This window comes from Amblyomma americanum, chromosome 4 (genome assembly GCF_052857255.1).
Source record: "Amblyomma americanum isolate KBUSLIRL-KWMA chromosome 4, ASM5285725v1, whole genome shotgun sequence".
NCBI lineage: Eukaryota > Metazoa > Arthropoda > Arachnida > Ixodida > Ixodidae > Amblyomma > Amblyomma americanum.
In genome coordinates this window covers 181,860,023-181,886,220 of record NC_135500.1, presented here as the reverse complement: position 1 = coordinate 181,886,220, position 26,198 = coordinate 181,860,023, and the positions used below count along the sequence as shown (strand labels likewise).

At 49.1% G+C, this 26,198-nt stretch overlaps 1 protein-coding gene across 1 annotated transcript in view; it reads right to left on the bottom strand.

The window, feature by feature from the left end:
* The window catches only part of LOC144128793 (carbonic anhydrase-related protein 10-like), a 91,912-nt gene that overhangs the window by 18,664 nt on the left and 47,050 nt on the right, over positions 1–26,198 (bottom strand). The window contains exons 3-4 of the mRNA XM_077662503.1: positions 13,184–13,320; positions 2,674–2,865 (exon numbers count right to left, since the gene is read on the bottom strand). Of these exons, the coding sequence (XP_077518629.1) occupies positions 2,674–2,865; positions 13,184–13,320 (329 nt within the window). The remainder of the gene's footprint in view (positions 1–2,673; positions 2,866–13,183; positions 13,321–26,198) is intronic.

The following is a 26,198-nucleotide window of genomic DNA, read 5'->3' as shown; positions in this document are numbered from 1 at the left end:
TCTTGAAATTTGCAACTTGAACACAGTTTACGTTAGTCACCGTGAGTGGCATGGTAATCCGTAAACATCTGAATTTTGGCTACGTCAAACAACCGTTTCTTGATACATGGACCCTATGGGAAGTTCCGCAACTGGTTTATCAAAGAACACTACAGCGGGTATTCTGCAGCCCTCACGGCACTGGAAACCTTGAGAGGAAAGATTGTGCGTACTCTCCGCGAGTCTGTACTCCAGGGGTGCCGTATTTGAGCCGAATAAAGCAGCCAGTATATCAGCTCTGCTTTAGCGCCCATTGATGTGTCAAATTTTTTAGGACTCAGCATTTTAAACAAGCCTTCACTCTGAGCTGTGCGCGTCGCGGCCATATGAGCAGGTGCAAATAAAGTGGCCACTTAAGCGTAACCGCTAGATTGTAGCGTCTTCAAGGAGGTCCTCTAATGTCGCTTGGAAAAGATTGCGCTAATGCCTGCAGGGAGTCGACGCAGTGTGCGGAATATAGCGAAGTCAACTCGCAGCGGCTCAGAAAAGCTTGTCAGCTTAAGCCGCGGCGGGTCACTCATGTGTGCATTAGCGGGTTGAATTCAACGAGCTGATTCAACTCGCTCAACGTGGTTTCACATAAGCGGGAGGACTTGAGGAGCGTCGCCACTAATTACGGCCCGCGCTGCACGTGAGAATCGCCTGATGGTTTTCCGATATCTGAGGGGGCTCGTTACAAGCGCTCGCGCAGCCTCCGCGGGCATTCCGGTCGATCGCTCTCTGATCGCTTATAGAGCGCCGATACCGGCAGACTGCAAATTAAAAAGAGGGAATAAAATGATGCAAGTGGCAACCAGGCATTCTCAGGAGCAAACGAAAATGAAAGAAGGCCTAATTAAGAGCATTTCAGATTTTTAGATTTCTTGTTAATTGTTTTCATTTTCAAGCTCACTGCTTTCTTTTTCAGACGTCGTCCTTATTTGTACTTCTCGCCCGCGCTTTATATTCGCTGTGCTCTGATCGGCCCATTGGCTGACGCTTGCTTCGGGAGTCCCAGCTTTTTAAAAGCCGCACTTGATGCTCTCAGAAACGAGAAGGGCCACATGGCTGTCTTCCACTTCGCGGATATTGAATGGGAGCAACACGTAGCTGGGAGCCTAAAACATGCATTGCCGGCCGGGGGTGTCCGAAAAACGAACACTAATTGCGTGCCGAATAATTAAATAGCCATAACACGGAAAGCCGAGCATTCAAGCATCGGTTGTGCGTTAATGCGCACGAATTATCGTGGCAATATGTGTGTAGAATCGAGAAGAACCGCAATGTGACATGGCATGCAATGCATCTCTAAGTTTCACTTTTTAAATTTCACTTGAGAAATTTCAATCAGAAAACGAAGTGGCCGTTGTCGCAAAGAAGCTTCAACGAACGTGCCATGCATTTAATGAAAGACACAGACGACTGCATGCATTATTTAATGCCGAGCTTTGCATGGCTTCAATGCAATCGAGCTCGCGTCCACTGCTTTGGCAATGTTACAGAGTGTTTTAAAACATTAATAACTAAGAAATCCAATGTATACTTCTTGTTCCTAGTGTGTTAGGCAAACTTTTTGACAATCTATCGAGGTCATATAAACTGTGCACTTCTTTGATGACGTGATTTACTCCACTGGTAACGATAACCTTCCCAGAATACACCTATAAATTGGCGCGTGTTAAAGATGATGGAATTCACCAATTTGCCTTGGCTGCCTTTAAGGACACTAACTTTGTTCTGCTGAGAGGCGCGCGTGCGGTCTAATTACGGGCGTCACAATGTGACTAATAAAGTGACGCCAAACCTTGCGATGAGCAATTTGCAACTCGCATATCAGGTACTTCAAAAAAAAAATTTATTCCTTGCACAATATTCTTTCGCTCTCCACTAGCACAAAGGAACCTCACTTTTGTCTAGAGCAAATGTTTAATTCTTCGAAATGGATCGAAGGGGCTGCCATTCTGCTGGCCTCGCTAACAACTACAACGATACTGTTGCAGTTTGTTGACTGACAGATGACCGCCTTGGTTGGTTTTTGTCGTACAAAACAAAAGGTAGTAGTGTTGATGCATTAGTCGAATCTCACTTGTTTCTTGCGGCTGAAGGCGCCTGCCTCTGTCAGTGTTATTTGCATTTGTTTTAATTGGGCTTTCATGACGCGCTGCGTCACCTTACTTTACTACATACGGTTAGTCGTCGTTTGGACCTCAATTTATTCCAGCCGTTCATACTACGCTATAGGATGAAAACATGTAGTAAGACGTTACGCTCCCCTCTTGTCAACACAAGACGCAACGTGTTGCATCTCTGTCCCGGTGACCACTCAGTGTTGCTTCTCCGAAGTTTTATTACGACTGTCGTCTTCATCTCGTGCATTGGAAGCGGCTTACAAAATACTGGCGCAGTAGCTGGTCCATCATCCGACGAACTGTCTTATGGCCCCCTCGCATTGGCCGATTCGTTACGGTCATTAGATCATTAGACACCTGACTGGGGCTTCAGGATCGCAACGAACAGATGGAGATCGGTCGTGACTCGTCAGCGTGAATGGGTCTGATTTACGAATCTGCCCATTCAGTCAGCGGCCCGTCCCGCCATTGACCAGGGCATGACCTGTACAAGTCACGTGACCGAGAGGAAGCGTCGTCCCCGCACCTCGGCGGGAAACACGAAGCCAGAGACGGAGTGCTCGGAGCCCCGGTCCTCGGTGCGGCCGAAGTGCAGCCGCAGCTCATAGACGCGGTAGCGGTACGACAGCGGGCCCTGGCTGATGTTGACGCCGCCAAGCTCGTCGTCGGACAGGCGGAACACGATGCCCTGGCCCGTGTTCTGCAGAAGACCGTCCACCTGGGAGGAGAGAGCGGCCACGGGGGCTCACAGCCAGCTCCGCAGAAGGGCATAGTAGGCCCTCCTGTAGGACCCCGCCCTTTTGGCAGGCACCCCCCATCAGAGGCGTCACTGTTAGGCCAGCGGCAGGCGGTGCGGTGGCCTGGTCGGTCACCCCCTTCCCTTCCTTATGCACCACCTCCTCTGTCCTCATGCCGTGGTCCTGCCGGCAAATTTCGCTTCGAAAGTGGCGCATAGAAATAAAACACTTCGGCTATCCTCGGTAGATCTTTTGAATGAGTTAGCAGCAATACGATCGTTATATGCGAGGTTGACACACTAAGTTAGTTACATCGGAGGTCCAGACACGAAAGTTCGTTATATTCGAGGTGGTATTCTAAGGTTCGTTATAGGCAGGTTGCCACCTGTCCACCGTGGCAGATGTGCTACCTGCCACTGGCTACTGTCAGACTGCGCTCGCCATTTCCGCTTGCATTAACCCTTCTAATGCTAACGCTTTAAAAGTGGCCTCGAAAATACCGCCCACGTCAACGCGCATGTTTAAACACAGTGGAGACCCTGCAATGTCAGATAGCAGAAGAGCTGTTCTACCGCGTGGGTAAACTGTTTACTTGTGGCGATAGCAGCGTGTCTTGGCTGCTGCTACTTCTTCTGAAGGCTGCTTTCGTCTCTGGCATGGGCTATGTCCAGTGGCGTAGCGGTGAGTTGAGAAGGCTGCAGCGCATGTTTCCATCACGGAGCTGTGAGACATTCATAGGTCTGTATCTCTGAAGCGACGCACTTTTTTTCTTATTTTTTTGTTTACGCGCAGCCTCTATCTTCCGTCTCTCCATTCCGAACAGGGCGCCTCGAGCGCATCCTGTTGCCGCCGTACGCGTCTGCTTCACTTCCGCGGTAACTGTCGCGCTCGCATGTGTGCGTGCGCGGCCAAGTTTTGCCAAAATTGACGGAACACCATCGAGGAAAACGCAAGCTAAAAAGAAAAAAGTTGCCGGGAGGAGGCGGAGGAGGACTTTAATGGAACAGGAAAGGTCTGCCAAGTTGCCGGGGAGGGCCTCACGAACCGATGATGATGCGCAGGCCATTTTCTCTCAGCGCTTCAGTTTTCTCCGTTCATTTGAGAGATATTCTTTTTACCCGCGAGTTGCTGCTCCTATTCTTTGTTAGGGCGTCTTTCTCTGCGATGCGGGCGTATGTGTGTATTCGGTCGCTCAAATTCGTACGGCGAGTATATTTGTAGTAGGAGCATCTTTGTTTCTTTTTATTAATGATGTACGTCACTTTTACCTCCTACTGCTTGAAACAACGTGTTGAAACGCCGCATATCACCGCGCTACGCTTGCGAGTTTTTCATGCGGACTTCTTGGCGGCAGTTTTAGCCGGAGAATGGCGAAGGCAACGTCCTGCCGTTGTAGTTGTTGCTATAGAATGTTGTCATTGCGTAGTGTTGAGAATAAACAATTTTTAAGCTACACTTACAGTGCGCTTAGGCTCTGAATAGTCGTATCGGATTTAGCCGGCAGTTGAATTCATAACGCTAATTTTGCCTAGCGGAGACAGAAATGTGCACATTTAACCTCAAAATGTCTTCGATTAGTCAGTATGTGATATCCGACGTGTTAAAACGGTTCAACGAGTTTAACCTAAGTTAAGAACAACGAACCGAACTGTGAAAGAAAAAGTGATAGTTGTGACGCTAAGAAACAGCAACAGGGCAGAGTGGGTGAGGGAACAAACGCGGGTTAATGACATCCTTACACACCTTTTACACTTATCAATTGCCCTCGACATCTAATTTGTAGAGCACATCCTCCGAACGACGGTGTACATCCCTGAGCTTCAATGTGAATATGTTGACGACCGCTGCCGGATAAATTATGTTCCTCTTCATCACTGTGGACACTGCGCGCAGCACAGGATGCCCGGGCCTCGTCAGCAATATTTCATTCGGGAAATTTTCTCTTCTCCAGGGAATTTACGCCTAAAATTGGGCCTAAGGAGAATATTCGCGCGTTCTCAGGGAATTTTATGTGTTAACAGACAAATGAACACTTTTCCGACCTAGAGATATTACAAACTGACTCGATAAATTAATTCCGGAAATATTAGACATTGCTGATGCTGAGTATGTGTAGGTTTCTTACCGAACGTTAACTGAACGAAAAGAAGGTGGCTCCATCTGGCGTTTTCTCTCGCGTCTTGAAGCTCCTCTTTTGCACTGGGCGCAAACGCGACCCTGTCTCCAGTGACGTATCCCTCACGGCGCCTCTGTATTAGCCACATGCTCTACGCTGTGCCGGTCACCTTAATTGCATGTTGATGACTTACAACTTTCCCACAATTAAGGTATCAATGTATATACAACTGATCAACCAATTTGTTAGTAAACACGGTAGTCATGTCCAGCTGGCACTAGCCTGAATTGCAGAAGTTTCGCATGAGATACCAACGCATGCTATATATTCATTTACGGGGTTGTTTCCTTTGTTTTCATTGAGAAAGACATCCTTAATACCTATCTTCGTCCTAGTGGTCGCCTGATCTATGGGCTCCTACTTTCTCTACACACACCAGCCTTCTGTATTTACCAACGCGCCCTCCTTTTGTAGGAGCCAGTAACCAAATTACGCCCGCTATTCACTAATAACGCAAGACACTAAGATGAAATATGCGAGGGTTTAAATAAATTGTCATTCAAAACAATGCCACAGAAGCCAAGACGAAGCATAGCGCACTCTATAACAGCTGCTTTGCTAGAGTACCCCTCATTTATGAGTCTCGCCTTGGTTGACGCCCCCACCCCCCGCTAATTGAATGTTGCTCGCACGGGCCACCTATTTTGATGCCATACTACAACCCTTAACAAACGATGGTGGACATCTCAAAATCTAAGTGTTAGACATGGCTCCTTTTGCGTTCATACTAACAAGAAATATCTCGTACAAGAACCGCAAACACATGCGCTGATCTTAGCAACACTGTCGAAAGACGAAGGTTACCGCCTCGTTCAGTTTTTCCTCTTGTTAGGTGAGTTTATTTTTACGCAGTCATAGTCAGTGGAGAAAGTCTGTGACTTGGACAATTCGTGTCATGCTAGTATGTGCGGTAGCACTATGGCCGTTGCTCGTAACGTAATGCGATGCAAAATGGACACGACTGCTGAGCCGCTCCGGAACATCGATTATGGAACTACACTAGCACGCACTCTAACTGGCTCCGTCCAAAACTCTAGTGCACACTGACAAGCACTGTTAGCGCATTGCTAACCAAGCAGCATGCTTATATCTTCCAACCATTTTTCAAGCCTTTTCTTGTTATGTTTTTGTACGCTTCCGAAATGCGGCATTTTGTGATAGTGTTGCAGCGTTAACTGAGCTATTTTTTCGTTCTTGGTAGTCTGCATCTTTGGTTCTGACATGCCTGATTTCTTGTCGCTGTATGTGCAAATCAGACTCAGATACTGTCATGCACGCTCGGAATTCTGTCGCCCCCCATAGCATTTCTCTTCGAATGTATGACGCTGAAGCAGATTGGCTGTGATTGGCAGATTCCTGCTATTGACTGAGCCGTCGTGGAGGAAAGCCCGAACCATAAAAGCGATCAAGTAAAGTAAGTATCTAGGATTAATATTTTTGTTTAGTTATTTCGCTCTGCCGAATGGCTTTAGAATGGCTTTAGACGAGTGGAGTAAAACTAGGAATTCTCGTTGTCCGCATGACGTTGACAGCTACGCTCCGCAGGACGCGCTTTTTTTTATCCGTCGCAAGTAGCTACCAAACTGACGCTCATATCTGCAATAGAGCGAGGTATCAGACCGGACCAACACCGCGCAACGTTAAGGAGTCACCAAACGCACTGGGCTTAGCCTCGGAGTTTCTCTTCCTTCCATTGCTTGCAGAATCGCGTGACTGAGCGGTATTCGTACGCGGGGAGGGTAGCGTTAATTTGGCGGGCTCGGCTCAAAAACTCAGCGCAAAAGCGCTCGCCTGCTCTTATCGGTTGACATAAATTGGCCTTGCCTTACCTTGGTTGGGTCCGTTTAACGGCCTACTAAGCATGTGGGCGGACAGGCTGAGCTGATAGCAGATTAGACTCCGGCAGGAAAACGGCAACAATCTTTATTGGCTCGTTGCCGGAGAAGAGTTGAACGTGCTTGAAAATGTCCCGGATGTTTCCTAGAGTCTGCCACTCGCGTTGAAGTCTGGACGATACCGTGCATTTTTAAGGTCAAACAACGTTGTCATTGTCGGCGTGGAGTTTACTAACGATTCTGCACAGTGTGTTTGCTGCATTGAATCAATTGTTTCTGTCAGTATTTTACAGCTTGGTGTAGATACCTGCGACAAGCAGATCGAACCTCGCAATAACAAAACGGTTTATAGCGAAAAAAAGGATATAACGAATCAATTACGATTCCCCTTGGAAGCGCGGTCAACACGGTCTATAACAAAGTAATCTCCGGGACTCTTCAGCTTCATTATAACGATGTTCAACGCTATATCACAAAAAGGTCTGCACTGAGAACGAGTTGCAAATAATAATCCTTCAACGCGGCTAAAACTGCATGAAGAGCCGCTGTATGTCGCAGCGTGTTCAAATAAAATGCGGGCGAAAAAAAGGCCCGTCAACTAGGGTTCATTTAAGATCAAGTTTAAAGCGAGTGAGCTTATTTAAAGCGGGAACATTATGCGGCAGGCTTTGGAGAGCATCAGCATGAGGCTCGAGAGACCACGGAACTTGTTCCGATGAGAGAGCCTCATATTCATCGTTGTTTATTGCATGCTTCGCAGGCACCTCGCTCTATCTGTGCGCGTCGCAAGCTGCACGAGAGACTCCCGCGAGCGCGCTATTCTGGGTGGCGTCTTTTGTTTTCAGCGCTGGCCGTGCGGATATTATGTAAGCGTTACGTAAGCGAATAAACAGAGGATGCCTTAGCTGACGCACGTCGTTTCGTTTGCAGATTAAGCTCTTTAACTTTCAGCTTTCAGTGCCCATTCCGCAGAGCCCCTAAATGTCAAATGATGAGAAAAAGAGAAGCTTCAGAGAAAGGGATTCAAGAGATAAACTGTCTTAGGGAGAAGTAGCGGTAAGCCTGTTGCACGGGAAAGAATATCACAGCTGGGGATCTTTCCCTTGCGACAAGCTTATCTCCGCATCTCCCTACATGCCTAACGACAGGTCCTCCTAACCTATATAACATCCTCTGCCTCCCTTATGGCATCTTGGATAAAAGTACATTGGAGTTGTCTCGAAACCAATGTAGTGCCCAGTGGCCCACAATATAGTAGAACTCCTTTCGCACCGGTACAATAACTTAAGATAAAATAGCGTACCGGGGCGCGAACGTGCGCGTCGGCGTCGTTAATTGAAGACGCTGTTCGGCAATGTACACGCAATTTCGTTCCCTGGAGTACCTACCCCTTTCCCCCTTACCTAACTTGTGTCGAGGAGGTTTGCCTCTGGCGGGTGCGGGCCGAAGTGGCCCTTACCCTGGCAGCTCGACACCACTGGCCTAGCTAGACTTTACGAACATTTGACCAGTGACTGCACTGAGCAGCACCTTGCTCTGACACCACTGCGCAGCACCTGCTGCGGACTTGACCAGGAACATCACTCGTGCGCGCCCGAGTCCTTCAGGAGACTGGGCTGTCTTCGAAAAGTGACTCCCACTACCGCTTGTGGCTGACGGACATTGCCTGCAGTCGCAGTTTGTCTTAATTTACACCAAACAGGATTGCATGCCAACTTGCAACCATTTCTAATGCCTCCTTATCGTTTTAACCCTCTATACCTTTCGGAATACTGTAAGAAAAGAAAAAATAATCTGCTGCATCGTCCTCAGCGCAGCTGCCTTGTGACCTTATTAGTCGTGAACTTCGTTCTCTGCACCTTTGTTAACTAGAACTGCGCTTGTGCAACTTTCTTCCGTGCCTCGGTTCCGCCGGGTGCTGATGTGACGCGCTTCATTTTCAACAAAAAACGATAGACCCAGCCGAAGCGCTCGTTTAATATAAATGGAAATGTCGTACGTATATTTTGCCTCGATAGCTAAATCAGCGCGGAGACTAAGCCACTCAAGATCTTCTATCATTTAGAACGTGAAGCGAGTGAATATCGAGAAGATTGCAAAACACATGTGATTGAACAACGTCCGTGCAACTGTAACTTTGGACTACCCTTGAACTCGCCGCGGTAGCTCAGTTGCTATGGCGTTCGGCGACTGGGCACGACTTCGCGGGGATTTAAATGTAGAAACGCCCGTGTGTTGAGCAACGACAGTGCATGTTAAAGGCATCAAAATTATTCCAGAGTCCTCTGCTACAACGCCCCCTTTTCACTGTCTCATTTCACTCATTCCTTCATCCTTTCATTCTCGGCGTGTTTCAGGTGTCCACCGTAAGCTCACATTTATTTTGTGTTACTTGGCTGCAGCTCTGTAGGGCGAGGCTTAACTCGATTTCCAGCCTGTTCAGCCAAAAAAGATTATGAGCCACCTAACACTCTTATGGAATACATAGAGGAATTACGTGTGCAGAAATAGAATCTTCAAGCGCGAGACGCTAACCTTGTTCACAGTTCACTTCTGATACTGTAAGTTTCTTTATTGCGTAGAAATGGCTAGCGAGACATTTAACACCATAATCAGGCTCTCATTAAGAAAGAATAAGAGTCTTAATCGTGTCAGCTCTAAGGTGCTTGGTTGTATTTTTAATTGTCTTGAGGCACTTTAAAGAACTTGCGAGAAGCCTAGCATCTATCAATGAATCACAGCCAGTACAGGGGATTTTCCGGCGTTATTGAGAAATAACTTGCTTTCAGTTGGGGAAGTGCCGATGAGCGCGAGAAAGAGATCATAACTAAGAACGGCGCGGAAGATTCTATGTCGAGTAGTTCTCGGCACTTTAAATTACCGCGCCTCGGTGTTCAGCTCGTCATTTGATTGTGTTGTGGTTGAACCGAGTCCGTTTCATGCCAAAGAGCTAATATACACTTTGGCGCTCACGCCTACAACTAGAGTCAGAGGGATGCTGACAGATCGCCGTTGTGGCAACTTGCATGGTGAAAGGCTGAAAAAAAAAACAAAGCATAAAACGTGACACAGCTATACAAAGAAGAAAGAGGTTGTCCTGCCATATTGTGCGTTACACTTAGCCTGCCAACGTGAACCACCTAGGGCTCCTGCTTTCGATTGGAAGGGCCCGCTTTGACCATGAGGACATATTCCCGAAAGGTGTTGTGAGCCATCATTTTGTATGGTATTCCCACGGGACCAGACACCTCATAGATTTGGACGTGTCTTCTCTGCATATGAAGGCCAGGTTCCAGTTTGCGCACGTATTCGGTGCATCATCTGGCTATCATTCGGAACATTTCACTGCTTCGGGAAGTTGCTGTTAAAGATAGAAGTAATGCTGTTCGAGTAAGGTACAATAAATAGGAACAAGTAGGCTTCCAAAGGATGGTGGCGTTACGTGGAGTTTTGCGTCCCAAGGATGCACACGGGCTATGTATGAGAGACGTCGTTGAGGACCGCCTTTTCGACCACCTGTTATTCTTTAACGTCAGCTGACATCGCACAGCACATGGGCGTTTTTGCATTTCACCTCCATCGAAATGTGTCCGCCGCGACCAGGATTCAATCCCGCGTCCTTGGGCTAAGCTACCCAGGCGGGTTCGGATGGATTCGGGGACTCGTAACACCTTTTAGGCCCTTTTGAGTTACACTGTAAACACAAATACACCTATATGAGAGAAAAAAGGGAGTAAGCTGTTCTCTAACGCACTCCCTTACTCCCTAGTTACTCTTTACTGTTTAGAGTGTATTATACGTCCCAAAGCGCCACCATGAGCACTGAGGACCGCCGAAGCGCGGGAATTCTGGTTACCGCCAAGCGCATGAAGGCAGCTAGCGTTATTTATAATGTACAGCGATGCCTCAGTTCCCACCTGTTTTTTCGTTTAGCCCGTGCCGAGGCGCGGCCACGGCGGCCAAGTGTCAGGACCTGCGGCTTCATTCCCCGCAGCGGGGAGACGTTGTCGCTGGGAGCAAAATCTCCTGGACGCCAAAGTAAGGGGCACGCTTTTCTTGCTTCTTTTACTGTTCTTAAGGTGGAATGCTCAGGAACACTCCCAGACGTGGCAATGCGCTAGAGTGGCCGTCGTCCCCGATAACCACTCGCGACTCCAGTTCGACTCGATACAACAGCTCGCCACTTTTACAAGCGGGAGCGGGGAGTCAGAAAGGACGAAGAAGCAGCAGCAGCGCGGGCACACTCGAGGAGGTCCTAGCTCCGCGGGGAAGAAGAGTCTGGCGCACGGTTCATCCCGGGGCCCGGAGAGTGATCGCGGCGCCATTTGTCTCGCGAGGGGCGTTCCCGTCGCGAAATGGGTTCTCTCCTCGGTACCCTTGTTGTCGGCGGGCCACCGATAACGAGCCTCATTTCCGCTCTTTGTCGCCCCCCGCCCGGCGGCCAGATATCGCGCGCGGCCATCACGGACACGTCCGAACCAGCTGGGGCCGCCCCCTCCACCCGCGCCTGCACAGCACGACGAGGAGAGCAGTGCGCCGCGAGGAGTGCTCGGGGCCTGTCTTTTTGCTGCGCCCACGGCGAGGAGGGGAAGACGGAGGAGGCCAAATGACCGGCCGGTCGAGACCGCGATTGCGTAAACTCGTTTTGAGCCGCAGTTGGGACGCAGCTTCAGCTAGTTAGCGAGAATTTCCCAAATCTGCGCGACGCCGCCCACGAGGCCACTGTCGTGGTCGCTGCTGGGTCGCAGTGCGCTTAAAGTTGATTGCGGCGTTAAACTTATCCTGTGTTCGATGTTGGTGGAGGATGTTTTAATTTGTCCCTGTGTGTGTGCGCGTGCGTGCGTGCGCTGAGAGGGTTTGTTGGGAGTGTGCGGGCGTGCCTGGGTGGGTTGTTGTATGGAGCACCGGTCGGTGCCAGCTCTCCTGGGTCCAGACTTTTGCGTGCATTTCGGCATTCAGGGAAATTTCAGTGTGCTAGCTGTCTGGCGTACCCGGAGCCTTTGCACAAGAGGGAGCGACAAATAGATACGCCTGGCTTGCCCAAAAAGTGGGACGACTACAAGGACGCCAGCTCAGTCACGGTGGGGTGAGGGAGGACGTATAGTAAGAAGGAAAAGTAGTGTCTGACAAGTTTCCGCTCCAGGCAACGTCGCCTAACTAGGCCACATCAGTGCCTCTTGTGCCCTCGGTCGGATGATGGAACGGTCGGGATGTTGGAACAAGAGGCATTTTTGCGCTCCAGAAAGGCTGCACAAGCTCGTAACTGTTAAGTACGGGCTACTGGGGGAGCTAATTTCCTTGTTCTAACGCCACAGCGTTAAGCGAGGAGCTCGTGTCGCCGAAAATCCGCTATCGTCATCGGCGTCATTGACCATGTGGCAAAAATCCGCGGAAAATCCCCAGAGAAGCAACTGAGGAGGCAGGTGGGCCACCTAGGTCACGTAACATTGTGGTGCCATCACAACCTGGCCATCCGATTGTGAGCAAACTCCGCACCGGGGCAGGTGGCAGTTCAATTTATGACTGGTTGCGAGAGCTTTCTCGGGAAGAGCAACCTCTCGTTCATTCTCATATTAATCATTTACAGCCTTCTCTCGCTTTTAATGCTACAGCTGCATGATAGCAATGTTTACCCCTTCCCCCTTTACTTCCTTCTTTCCCTCTATATCTCTGCACACCGTGTTCGATTGTCAATCCTCGTTTTCAGTTTCACGTCTATGAAAACTAGGAGCCCCTTTACGTTCTTCAGAAAAGGGTTCCTTTATATTATATTGGTACAATAAAGAAGAAAAAAAGCATAAAACCAACACTCAAGGTGGGGGACAGGAAATAAGAGGGTGCGGCGGAAGGTTATTCACCGAAAACCGAGATCTCGGAGTACGACAGCTCATTTTGGCAGCCCAGCGCTTTTGCTACACGCCGAACCGACCGTAATGGGGTCCAGATCTCTGGAGACTGGAGAGCCTCAGATATCGTACCGTTTTCATCTATAGAGCATCACTGTTTTTTTTTCCCCGGCGTTTAATTCTCAGAAAACGATTTCGGGGACAGACTGTAATTTACCGTCGCTGCATTCTCCCGGAGATGTCCTTAGTGCAAACCCGTAAAATGTTTGCACTAACACAGCTGGAAACAAAAAGGCACTCAAAGCGCACGAGCTCCGCGCAACTAAACGGACGGGCAAGGGCAGTGAAACGCAAAGTTGGAGGCAGCCATTTTAACAGAGGTAATGTAGAAAGTAGTATACGAGAAAAAAACAAGCAGCTGCGGGGAGCAAGCATATCGTACCCTGTGATTTGAAACCGCGATCGGCTTCAGGTTCGGGTCGAAGAGTAGCTGTCGCGGTTCTATGTTCACCGGAGACTGCCGCCGTCCCGTGCTGCACAGGCTCCAGGCTGGATTCAGCCGGCCCCAGAAGTCCGGACCTGCGGCATCGTCGAGAAAGGGGAGAGCGCATTACGCTCGGCGGCTGTCACGCAACCTCCCGCTTGGGGAGGTATAGGGCACATTTCAGGTAAGAAAACAACGACGGTTAGTGTATACCTGCGCGGCAGCCATACTGCTTCGAAGGAGAGGTGTACAGATACCTCAAACCTTCGAGAAGAATTTAACGAATTCATATTGGCGCAGAACTCCAACCCCGCGCAACGAACACTTCCGGGGCAGCCGCGTTATCGACTAAGCTTACCACGATGACCAGCAAATGGCAGAGTGAGGCAGATTAGATTATTGCCTGGAAGCAAGAAGGATGTTTAATAATAATAATAATAATTGTTTTTTTGGGGGGGAAAGGAAATGGCGCAGTATCTGTCTCATATATCGTTGGACACCTGAATCGCGCCGTAAAGGAAGGGATAAAGGAGGGAGTGAAAGAGGAAAGGAAGAGAGAGGTGCCGTAGTGGAGAGCTCCGGAATAATTTCGACCACCTGAGGATCTTTAACGTGCACTGACATCGGACAGCACACGGGCGCCTTGGCGTTTTGCCTCCATAAAAACGCAACAGAAGGATGTTTGAGAAAACGAAATAATTACGAGCATTTGTCCCTTGTGAAATTGGGTAGCAGCATCACTCGGCCAGCGTCGCTGGCCACGCACTTGTGTTCCTCTTACACTCAGCGCAGTGCTGCATTTTTGGGAAAACGCCTTCAGCACCCGAATCACAGAAAATAATCACAGGAATGCAGCTCCATATAAAAAAAAATTTCATGCGCCTAGCGGCAGTGAGCAATGAGTCAGTACGCTCAGTGGCGGCGCATGGTGGCCGCCCTCTGGATCGCCGCTGCCACCGACTGCACGAGAGCGATGGACGGATTCTGCGTGGGCCAACACGCTCTGCGACAGCACGGAAAGGGGCAGACGAAGGTGGTCGTGATGGACGCGTTGTGCCAACTCAAGGTTTAGGAATACGCATCGCTTACTGCCACGTGCCTTCAATGCTACCATTTAGCATTAAGGATGACCAATGGTCTCTACAGTGCGCGTATAACTCATCTGTTATGCTCGAACCGCCTGTCCTTACGAAGCAAGCTGATCAAAGACGGCTCCACATAATGCGCCCGATGTCCTCTAATTACATTTGTTTTAGCGCACGAAATTTAAACCCTGTTTCCCGTGGCGGCGGTGTCCATTACCTTGATTTCTCATTGACGAGAGAAGCACGAGGGAAGACACGCGCGAGGAGAGGGCTGGGCGCCTGCGAGGCCCAGCCTATATTCGTCAAGCGCATCGTTCGATGTGATCACGTGACGCGCTACCCGCAACGGCCGCTAAATGGTTAGTCCACTCGGCTACTGAGCCGGAGGATCCGGGTTCGATCCCTGCCTCAGCAGCTGCGTTTCGATGGGGGAAAGACGCACATCCACCCGTGTGCTCAGCGTTGTCAGTGCACGTTAAACATCCCCAGGTGGTGGAAATTATTCCGGAGCCCTCCACCACGGCACCTCTTTCTTTCTCCTTTCACTTTCTCCTTCCTTCCTTCACTTACGGGGCGGGAGCAGTTACTGCGCCACTTCTTATCCTCAGGAATCCACCAATAATAATAATAATAATAATAATAATAATAATAATAATAATAATAATAATAATAATAATAATAATAATAATAATAATAATAATAATAATAATAATAATAATAATAATAATAATAAGTCCAATGGCAAGACCCTGATACAGTATGCGCCGCGGCAGCTGAGATGCAACGACATAGGAGCGAATATTCGGCAATCCGTGCCCCCAAAGAGGAGTTAAGAAAGCGCCAGAGGCGGGCAAAGCCGAAGGAGCCATGAGGGTCTTCAGTGAGAAATTCAAAGAGAATTCATTCGGGTATGTTTGCTCCGTCCGCTGGCTCCGAAACTCGTGTTACAGGTAGTAACCCTGTAAAGTTAGTGCTGGCCGCACACCCTGTCCCTGATGCGATTTACCGCTTGAAATACTAGTGCATTACCTTTGAAAGTGCTAAGTAGTCGTATCGAAGAGTAAATGAAGGTGGACTCGGACGGCGGACACATCGTCAGCGCTTCAGCGAGTGTCTCCGCCCTTTGTCCTCATGGCTGCCACGCTTACAGCCCGCATTGCTGAACAAACACAAAGGGGCGAGCCTAGTAACGACAAGGGCAGCCGTTACGAGGGGATCGGTTATCAAAACACGTCTTCCGCGTGACGAGCAGCTTTATCGACGTTTGGCGGTAGTTCGATCAAAGTATGTGCGCGCACTTTCCGCGGGCGCTCAGTGCTTGTGCTCGCGGGGGGGTCCTGCCCTTCTCCGAGCTTTCCTCCCCCTCTCCCATCTCAGCGCGGAACCGTGAACGAAGTCCAGCGCGGAAGGGGCACCGCTAATACAACGACGCCACAAGAGAGACGCGGCGCATCGAAGTTGGGCGAGCGCTGCTCTCGCGGAACGAACAAGGGTCGACTGTATACAAGAGCGGCCCTTCTTCCAGCAGCGGGACGGCCGGGTAAAAGAAAGCGAGCGCCGGGGGATGGTGGCTCACACGTGTTCTCCCGAGCATCGCGTCATCGATCGCGGCAGCAGAGCCCACGTCGCTGGCAAAACACGGGGACCCGCGTTCAGCAGCGACGAGCCACGAGGGGCGCTGTGGCGTATAACTCCGGCCGCTGTTTACCTTGTCCCGAGAACTGCAAAAGTCCCGCCGCGCTGTCGAGCCATTGATCGGGCTTCAGCGAGGCTGCAGACCCTCACTCGGGGCTCTTCGAGCAGGCGGACAGCAGCGCCCGAGACAAGAATCGGCGGAGACTGCGGTCTGACGACAAACTCCGCCGTGCTGGGTATAATAACGTGCGCGCACGCAAACTGGAGGTGGGCTTCGAGGCTTCGCGGTGGCGGCATCTTTGGGCTTCGGCTTCATTCTCGCCGCGTGTGCAAGTAACGGATCCAGGCTACGCGCGCGCATTGGTTTTGGGGAAAAGAAAGAGCGCAGTCATTGTCCCAATTCTCGGTGGACACTCTAACCGCGCCGTCAGGGAGGGGAGGAGAAGGGGAAGGAAAGAAGAAACCGAGAGGAAGATGGACCGTAGGGGAGGGCTGCGGACCATTTTCGACCACCTGGGGATCTCTAACGTGCGCTAGCATCGTACAGCACCGCCGGTCTCTTATGCGTTCACTGTAGATGATGTCAGGACGGCGCGAAAAGAACAAGGACGAGAGATGCACAAAAACACAACAGGACAGGCGCCATCCTGACATCATCTACGCTATGAACCAACAAGCCCAAACCAAAGTACTTCTTATGAATTCACCTCAACCCCGTACACTCTAAACAGAAAGAGGCAAAGAGGGAGTAAGCTGCCCTCCACCTCACTCCCTTTTATAAGAGGGGGTGCGAAAGAGTAGAGACTACTCCCTTTTTTACTCTCATATAGCCGTATTCGTGTTTAGGGCGTAGCCACCGCTGTGGGCACCGCAGTCAATACCGAGGCAGGAGTTCTCGTTGGCCTCTCAATATGAAGGGTGTGTTGTGATGTTATCACGAGAACACTACTGTTGGACATACAGACGACGGCACGTAGGACTGCTCGATTATTAACTGTTCTAATGTTCCAGATTCAAAGTGCAGGAATATTTTGCGTGGAAACGAGACGAAGAAACCTCGGAAAAGTGCGAGAAACAACACATATTGGACATGTTTGAAAGGAGAATAGAGCTTTTCCAATGAACGTAGCGAAAGATGTGTTTTATTGTAGTGATGTGTTTCCATGCAAGAGCTTCCCGGACTCCACTTTCGGATCACAAGAAAGGTTGTTGGTCGCGCCCTCGTATGCGTCGGTATCTGTGTGCTTAATACGAGGGTCCTTGTGTTCAGCGAAAAATTCCCAGTGCACCATTTACATCGATGTGCCATACGAACCAGCCTGAACGTAGCATTCCCATTGGCCGGCGCGCCTGCTGGCATCACTCGTTGAATGGGTTGCACCTATATATGATAGAAATACAGACGCTGCCTTGGCAATAAGCACCTAAAGTCGCAAACGCACAGAGAAACACAGCGCTGTTTCTTTTAGCCCCTTCGTCATTAAGTGTGGATCTGCCCCATGTTTCACATCCTTATTTTGTGCCTGCGTCCTCTGAAATTGTCTCCTTTTTTTACTTTTTTGCAGATAACACCTCGTAAGTGCAGAATAATGAGTGACCCCCTTTAATTGCTTGTGCCGTGCGCCCATTATAAAACTGCACCTGGTGGTGACTGTATTTAATAGCCAGGACAGTGGAGTCTGAATCTCTCGTGTCAATGACCGGAGACATTTCCGATGTCCGTAACAGCGTTCTATATTTCCGGAATCGCTCGCTACAAGGCAGCGGCTGGAAGACGACGACGAGGAAAGAGAAGTGAACCGCGGAAGATCGCGATAACCGTTTCCTTCGCGGTCGAACGAGCCTCCCGTCTTTATTTCGCCCACGTGTCATCGATTATTCAGCTCGTACCTCCTGTATACGAGCGTTCGAGGATGGCTGCAGTGGCTGACTTTGCCTTGTTGCGCGAAGACTGTGGGGAAGGATATTGCTCACGCAGGTTCGAGGAGCAAATTGGCGGTGCCTTGCCAATGAATGCCAGCCGTTTTTCCCGCACGGGAGCTCCTCATTCCATAAAACTGTCCACCGGGCGTTGTTGAAAATTGAACAAGTGCGCGCCTCATCATGCGCCACATAGCCGGCGCGGTGGCTCAGTGGTTATGGCGCTCGGCTGCCAACCCGAAAGACGCGGGTTCGATCCCGGCCGCGGCGGTCGCATTTCAACGGAGGCGAAATGCTAGAGGCTCGTGTACTGTGCGATGTCAGTGAACGTTATGGAACCCAGGAGGTCGAAATTATCCGGAGCCCTCCACTACGGCGTCCCTCACAGCCTCAGTCGCTTTGGGTGGTTAAACTCTATAAAACCAAGACGTCACGCGCGATACGAAGCGGAAGGGATAGTCAACATAGCCTACGATAAAAGCATCATAATTTGGCAATCACAGGGCTAAATTGCACATAAATTTTGTGTCTGTGCGAAAATGTGTTGCCATATTGCAAAATATGTTGCAACTCACCGTTGAATACCAATATTGTCTCTCTTGTGTAATGCCTTGGGGCTTTAAGGAAAATATAAAAGAGATGAAAGAAATTTCATTCTGTTATATCGAAGTTTACACAAAAAAGTCCTTTCATTATTTAATTTTTTCCAGAAGGCACGCAGCCCCTTAAAGTTTAATTATGGTTTTACATATCTAATTGCTTTGATTAAAAGGCACGAAAAACTTCGAGCGCCACCGCTCACACAGAAACTAGACATCAACATCGGGTGCTGTTTTGCGCTGATCGCAACGAACCAGATTCTGAGCTTCTTTCGGATACAAGCCAACCATATTGTGCGAAAGCGCCTGACCATGCATGTCGGTGTATCCTTATTAATTCATACTTTAATATTGTTATCTGGAAGAGCATGTAATGTGTATGATGTACACGTTATCGCTAAGTGTGGTGCCGCTTCATGCTACAAGGTTCTAAGAAAAGTCTTGCTCTCTGACGACACTCCTTGCCACTCAAACAAGTAATGCGCCTCATTAGCCATCGTTATAATGACCATCATCATCATCATCATCATCATCATCATCATCATCATCATCATCATCATCATCAGCCTTACTACGCCCCTTGCAGGGCAAATGTCTCTCCCATGTCTTTCCTATTAACCCTGTCCTTTGCCAGCTGCGGCTACCGTATCCGCCAACCTAGCCTTCTGCCGCCCCCTACTACGCTTGTCTTCTCCTGGAATCCTATTCCTTCTCTTGGAAGCCTTCTCTTGGATGTAGCCTACATCGTCTAAAACGACAACCGAGTTGTCGCTTGTAACGGCAGGCCGAACTCTGTGCCGGTTGGTGCGCCGCGTATCCTATGAGGACCGAGAAGGGCATCTAGAGCGCCTCGTAGTCAGGCTATATTAACTCTTAACAGTCAGGCTCAGACACAAAGGGAAGCGGAACATGCTGCAGCACGAGTCAGTTCTTCCATCCTCGCATGCTGCCCACGTAGCCCACGACAAACATTGCTTGCGCAGATGACAAAAGGCCACGCGGATGATGATAGAGAGAAGAATCCAGCGTAGGCCGTTTATCAAGCACAGTTTCGGGGCGCTTCTGCGGCAATCGTATCCGTCAAATAAAGCCGACTCCCGCGAAGCGTGAATGCGAACGATCGCCATTGGCCCACTTGCGTTCTTTTTCTCCCTTCGTCTTTCCCGTCACGACGCAAGGCTGCGGCGGCGGCTGCGGTGAAAATTAACGCTCACTCTCGCCACGTCACGCCGGGTCGGTTCCGAGCGGGACAAACTATAGCGGAGGATGGAGAGGCGGAAGCGTAGATAACAGCGCCAATGAATCAAGATCCGTCTCCGCGATCGCCATCCCCCTCACTTTCCGCGACCACCCTTCTCTCTTTCCTTTCAGGGCCCGTGGCAGTTGCAGCAATCCGCCAGAGAGCGGCGAGGCGCCGAGCACGCTTGCGTAATTAGCCCATTAAGGCTAATTAGTTCCGCTATTATTAATTGAAGCGTCCGATTTATGACGGCTTATCGAGAGCGCGAAAAGATGGGCTGCGCTCGCGCGCGTGCACGACCCTGGCTGCGAGCGTTATTTGAAGGGAAGAGGGGAAATATCCGCGGGCATGAGCTGAAGCGGACGATAAGAAGAAAAACAAAAGAAAAAAATTGTACGCTGAAACTCGCCCACGACTTCGCCGAGCAGGAAAGGCTTCGGCTGAGAGAGGGTGAATTTTATGGCGGCTCTTTCTCTTTTTCCCCTCCCGGCTGTCATTGCTTTTCCGTGCCGTCCTTTTTGTATTTTTGAGGCCATCGCATTTAAGGCGTCTCTGCGATTGATGAAGCTTGTGCACGGATTAAACATCGTTCTTACGACGCGAGTGATCGTTAAGTGTAAGCCCCCATGCTGTTGAAGTTGTCCGCGCTTATGCAGCTGCGCACGCAATAAAGTTTCTCATGTTTGCCGACCGCGGAGTGTATGGCTACGTGAAAAATGGTTTCTTTACAGTGTCTTGTTCGAGGTAACCTTGCGCCCGATTATCTGCTGCCTTTCAGCTGTACATAAATTGACCGACAGTAGAAAGAAGTCGGAAAGATTGGATTCTTTGCAACAGAATACAAGTTTATAAATTGATCGAGTACAACATGGTTTAGATACAGGCAAGGTCTCGACCGTGTTTCGTATTACTTTCGCAACAAATACTCGGGCGTGTTCGTGGCGCAATGAATGAGCGCCGTTTTAGATAATTACGGTTTTTGCTCCTCTAAAACCCCATTTGATTTCAGCAAAGAAAATCTTAAAGCGCAAGATCGGGCAATCAATGACCTTCCTTTCTTAGGGTTTACGAAATGTATATGCACGTGCGCACTGCTAAGCTTCGGGCCAGTCTGGGGACTTGCTAGCGAGCGACAGCTTAGCAGCCTGGTGATGAAACCGTGAACTAGTCTGGAAGGAGAAAGAAATTAAGGTGCACTCTACGTGTTGGTGACTTCGCTAAAGATCGCCCGTCGTGTCTTCGCAAAAACGAGCCAGCGATCTCTCTGTAATGCACAGATTTCGTAACAGATTGAGTTGAATTGGAACTATCATCGAGCGGGACCAGCCGCAAAGACGAAAGCTTTGCGGCTGGGGAGACCATGCACACGAGTTCCTGGCACCAGTGGAAGCGTAGCAGAGGAAGCAGCAAGTTTGAGAACAGGTAGACTCACCATGGAATCAAATGGACAGGTTTGAGGGAACGCGCTTCAGTCTACCTTATTTTACTAGGGGGTTAAGAACAGAACGATGCACCTTAGCACCGAAACTCTGTCGAGCACTTACAGAACCACAAGCGAGCCACATAAAGACGCGTGAAAAGTGATCTAGGCGCTTAGGGTCATCCAGCGATCCATGTTTCACTATCACATACTAGAGCACGTCAGTCCGACTGTAACCTCCACAGAGCCAATGCCAGGACTCGGAAGATAGCATATAACGTCAATGGGCGCCCACTGCGCAAGGCACGGAATAAACTGCGCGCAAAACTAGTTTCGTAGACAACTGAGCACTGCGCAGTGACTTCAGCTTTGCACTGAGCTCCAACTTTTAGTGGGCATAAGTGGACAGTGTCACAGCACACAAGTGCTGTGGCGCTGATTAAATTTGGCTCCTGATTAAATTTGACCTCCTGGGGTTTTTTAACATGCACAGTAATTGCAGTACGGGAGCGCGTTCGCCCCTAGCCGGCATTCAAATGAAGCCGCCGCGGCCTGGAGTCAATCCTGTTCTTTCTCACACTATTTTTTCTTCCTTGCTCGGCAAGGAAGAACGCCGCAACAGCTAATACCTATACACGGTTGTATTTGAGAGCGGAAGCTCTACTTGTCCCATGCAAAACCTCAAGGTCATGTCACTCCGAAGAATGACCTTCAAGCGGCGGAGCGGAGGTGAGGTTGTGACGTCAGACCATGTGACTCGGCGCGTCTCGACGCAGCAACGGCGCAGGGAGCCAGTGGCGTTCGCTAGCCTTCGCAAGTGTGTTCAACAACGTGATTTAACTCTCACCTCGCTGTTGCGCTCAACCACGTGACTCACCGTTCATCTGATCAGATAACAAAAACGGAAAGCATCGCTTCACGTTCAAAGATAGCCATGCAGGAGTCCTGGGCAGTGTTTCGGCTGTGTAACGTAGACAGCTGATTGAATCTGGTGATCCTTATGATCAAGAGCGTCGACAGGGCGCGTTGGCGAAGGATGGAGCGAGGAAACGTTAAGCCACAGCAAACCGTGTCTGAACATGCTTAATCGAGCTTCCGCTCTTAAACCAAATTCAGATGAGTTGAACCACAGCCATTTTTTTTTTGTAACAGTACGGGCACTGATTTCTGCCTTTTCCTACGACTTCCCAACGTGAGGCGTGCGAGAAGTTTGGTATGGAGTGTGGGGTTTATAGCTTCCCGAAGCTACACACGGGGGAGGGGTGTTATGAGGGACGCCATAGTGGAAGGCTCCGGACACGGGGATTTTTACATTTCTCCTCCATAGAAACGCGGCTACCGCTGCCAGGATTCGATCCCGCGACCTTGGAATCAGCACCCGAACAACAATGCCACTGGGCCACATCTGAGGATTGCTCTGAGAAATAGTCACTAGATGCCCTCCTGTAATGTTCTCGCATTCACTCATTTCCGAACAATACGCAGAGGTTAAACAGCTCCTAGCTAAGCAGCAGAACCACTCAACTCGGATTCGCCAGTTCAGTGCATTCGCGAATAAACTTAGGTTCGAGGCTCACTTGTACGGCCTTCTCTGCAACCGCATCGAAGACAGGCCGTTGTCTCGCTCAATGTCGAGTTGACGCAGCAGGCTCAACTGAATGCCCGCAAGTGTCCCTATGCAATACTCAGAAGTGTGCTGACTACGGATGCTCTGGCTATATCATAGCGTGCTCCCCACGACTGAGGCGCGCACTGGGTGCAATTCATGCGGACAACTGACCGTGTTAGCTTGCATATCGGACTGGCCTGCGCCTCGCCGTCAGACATTTTAAAAGATACGCTCGTGCGCTATGAAGACAAAACACACGCACCCTTCTATGGTCTTTAATCTGGCGCCAAGCCTCTTTGCATTGCCCGCATGTGTGCGTCGTTCCAATTCGAACGGCAAGTATCGTTTGCCCCGCACAGTGAACAGTATGACCGCACAGAACGCCGCAAGAGAGAGGCAGCGCTCGCAAGAAAGAAATTTTTTTCCGTATGCAGAAGCGAGATCTTACAGATGCACGGGGCGCTCATTCAAGGAGCGACGCACACTTCAGTGTTTGTGTTGTTCAGATGAACATAGAGAGAGGAACGGGCATACTCCTTTTCTCGCTAAAAAAAGGAAAGAATAAAATAACAGAGGCAAACAGACGCGAACTAAAACGAGGTCACCCACGCGCACTTCGCAAGCACGAGTCCACCCCCACAGGACAGGCCAGAGATGGGAAGAGGGTATTCCAGACGCAGATACATTGCATGGATAACACTTAATGCTGCTTAGAAATCTTCGATGTTTCAAAACATCCAGTTAAAGTCCGCGTTACACGCGCTCGAAATGTTATAAACAAGCAGTGAGAGACAACACGAGGACCAAACAATACGAAGACACACTGCGAGTGCTGTTACAATCTCTTAGTCTTTGGTTTTTTTCGCCACTGTTTTTGATAATGGATCGTTACCGACTAGCACAACTCCCTCTGCTTGTAGAGTACTTGTTCTTGTTGCGGCTGCCACTTAGTGACTAAAAACAACAAAGAAAATAAACTGCTAACGTTATACTTAACTAGACTTGTTATACCAACCTGACCGGCTAGAGAAAGCAGTCATATTAACTAGCGCGAACTATGATCAACGTCTGCCAGCGGTCTGTTCGACTGGAGTCCACCCATGATGGTTTTTATTTTCGTTATTAAATAAATTTTGTGTTCCCCTTCCTCTTCCAGACCAAGGATATTACTAGCTGCTGTTTGTGTTTGCTTTGTGGACTATCCCTATGTGGCCTGATTTGAATGCGGTAAATAAGTTTAATTTCTTTAATAATTTAGAATGCATCTAACAAGTGGTTACTACATTGGTTGTTCCATTAGTCGCATTTTTTTTTAAAAACAGGAGCCTTTGATTTCCATCTGAGTGCTAAGAAAGGATTCAGGAGAATACGTACTTCATCGGAGATAAAACTCTCCAGGACGCGTGAGCGGTAATTGAACTCGATTGCTCTGCTATTGGTCAGTGGCTCAGGACCACACTTGTGGAGGCGAAATACGGACTTTGTATAGTGTTACGTGATCGATGAGGTGACCGCTGAAAACCATGGCATCGATGCACCAACACCGCTTTCTGCACGACCTGGAGACTTTTGTTCCCAGTAGTACGTGACAGGTTGCTGTTAACGAATAAAGGTCTGAATTACTGTTCTAAACTTCTAAATCGCGCCATTTTTGTGTGACCTACTTTAATTGTGTGTTTGTTTTGTTTAATGTGGCTTTAAAGAGCAAGCTCGAATGTCGCTGAGTTTAGAAATGTTCTGCAGATCACTCTAATTTTCTGTTCCTCAAAATTCGCCACATTCTCCTTTTTTCCCCTTTAATTTCAAGAAGTAATGAAAGCACTGCCCCATGGCTGTCATTCTCGTAATCAATATTTAGATGTTTAGGAGTGTCGTTATCTTGTACGATTTGCGTTTTCTCGGCATGGTTCTAGCCAAACGGAATTTGTGACGCATGTCTTGTTTGTGCCATTGTCTATCATTTGTTCTATATTTTTTATCGCACTTCTGTGCCTCATTGTATTTAAGGCGCAACAGGTCTGGCACAGCTTTCTTATTTCCCTGACTTGCTAGCACGTCGAGAGACCTTTAGCATACCGTGTACCGTGTGAACGTTACCTTTACCGGACTACCTAGGAGACGACTGTGCATGCGCGACTTTTCCCGGAGGCGACCATGGTACCGGGATGCGCTTTTTAATGTCACACCGTAATGGTCTCCGGCTTGCGCCTCATTCGAGTAGAAATTCGCACTTTCTGTCCCCTTACTAGCTTACCGCGAATCATCGTGTTCTCCACAAAAAGCGACCTATTGTAGGATCAAAGCTACATCATCTCCGTGTAATGTCACATAGCGTATTTACTCGAATGTAACGCGTGTTCTTTAGAATGGATGTGAAAAAAAAGACACTCTTCGCGTTATATTTGATTATTCGCGTTAAAGTCGAATATTCGTCACCATCACCTTCTTCAGCCTGACTACTCCCACTATAGGACAAAGGCCTCTCCTATATCTCTCTAATTAACCCTGTCCTGTTCTAGCTACGCCCACCCTATCCTCGCAAACTTCTTATTCATGGAGGAAGTGGTCCCCTTAATAGGCATAAGAAGGGGGGGGGGGCGCAAATTCTGTTCCCCTTCGTTCTCTGCCACCGAGAAGGCGTGAACGAGAACTTCCTGAACATTGCCTCCCCCTGTTATGGAGAGTCCTATGCACGCCCACTGCTCGCAAGTCAGCGGTTCGAATCCCGCGTTCGCGCATTTTTTGTTTCTATGCTGTCTGTATTTCTTGCGCGCTGCCTTTTATTTTACGAAGCAAAAAATAATAATAAGACATATCTGATGCTTTTTTTTCGCGCCATGTATTTAGGACTAGATTAATTATGTACTTCCAGCGTCAGCTTAGAAAAACTGATTGTATTATGCATCTTGTCTGGAATAAGCCGACTGACAACACAGGGACAGTGAGACGATGTTCGAAGAACGTTATACACCTTAATCTGCTTCACCCTATGAAATTATTTCGGCCTCTTAAAGAGAAAATAAATGAAAAAAAAAATGAAATTAAGTAAAATGTAATCACGAAGGAAGAATGTGAAAACCGGTGGCCAGTAGTCATCCGAATAAACACGAGGCAGCTTACGCGCAAACGGGCTAGAAGATCTTTTGCGCACTTTTGTTCACCTTCCACATTGGTGCTACGTGTTGGCACCGATATGTGAATTGTCGATGATGCGAATTCATTAATTTTGGAGTAAGGCTCACGCTTCGCTCTTGCTCTCTTTTTTTTTGAGGGGGGGGGGGGGATGGGAGGCGGGAGACTTTCTTGAGTTCACAATTCTGGGTCATTAGCTCCTGCATCGCCTGCGTGCAGCTCCTGTGGCACTTTGGTGCTCAGGTACACGACTGACTGTCTGCACCGTAGGCAAAGTTCCCACGCAAAGGGGAATCACTGTCGCCGTCTACTGGCGTCGCTACGCGTGCGAGG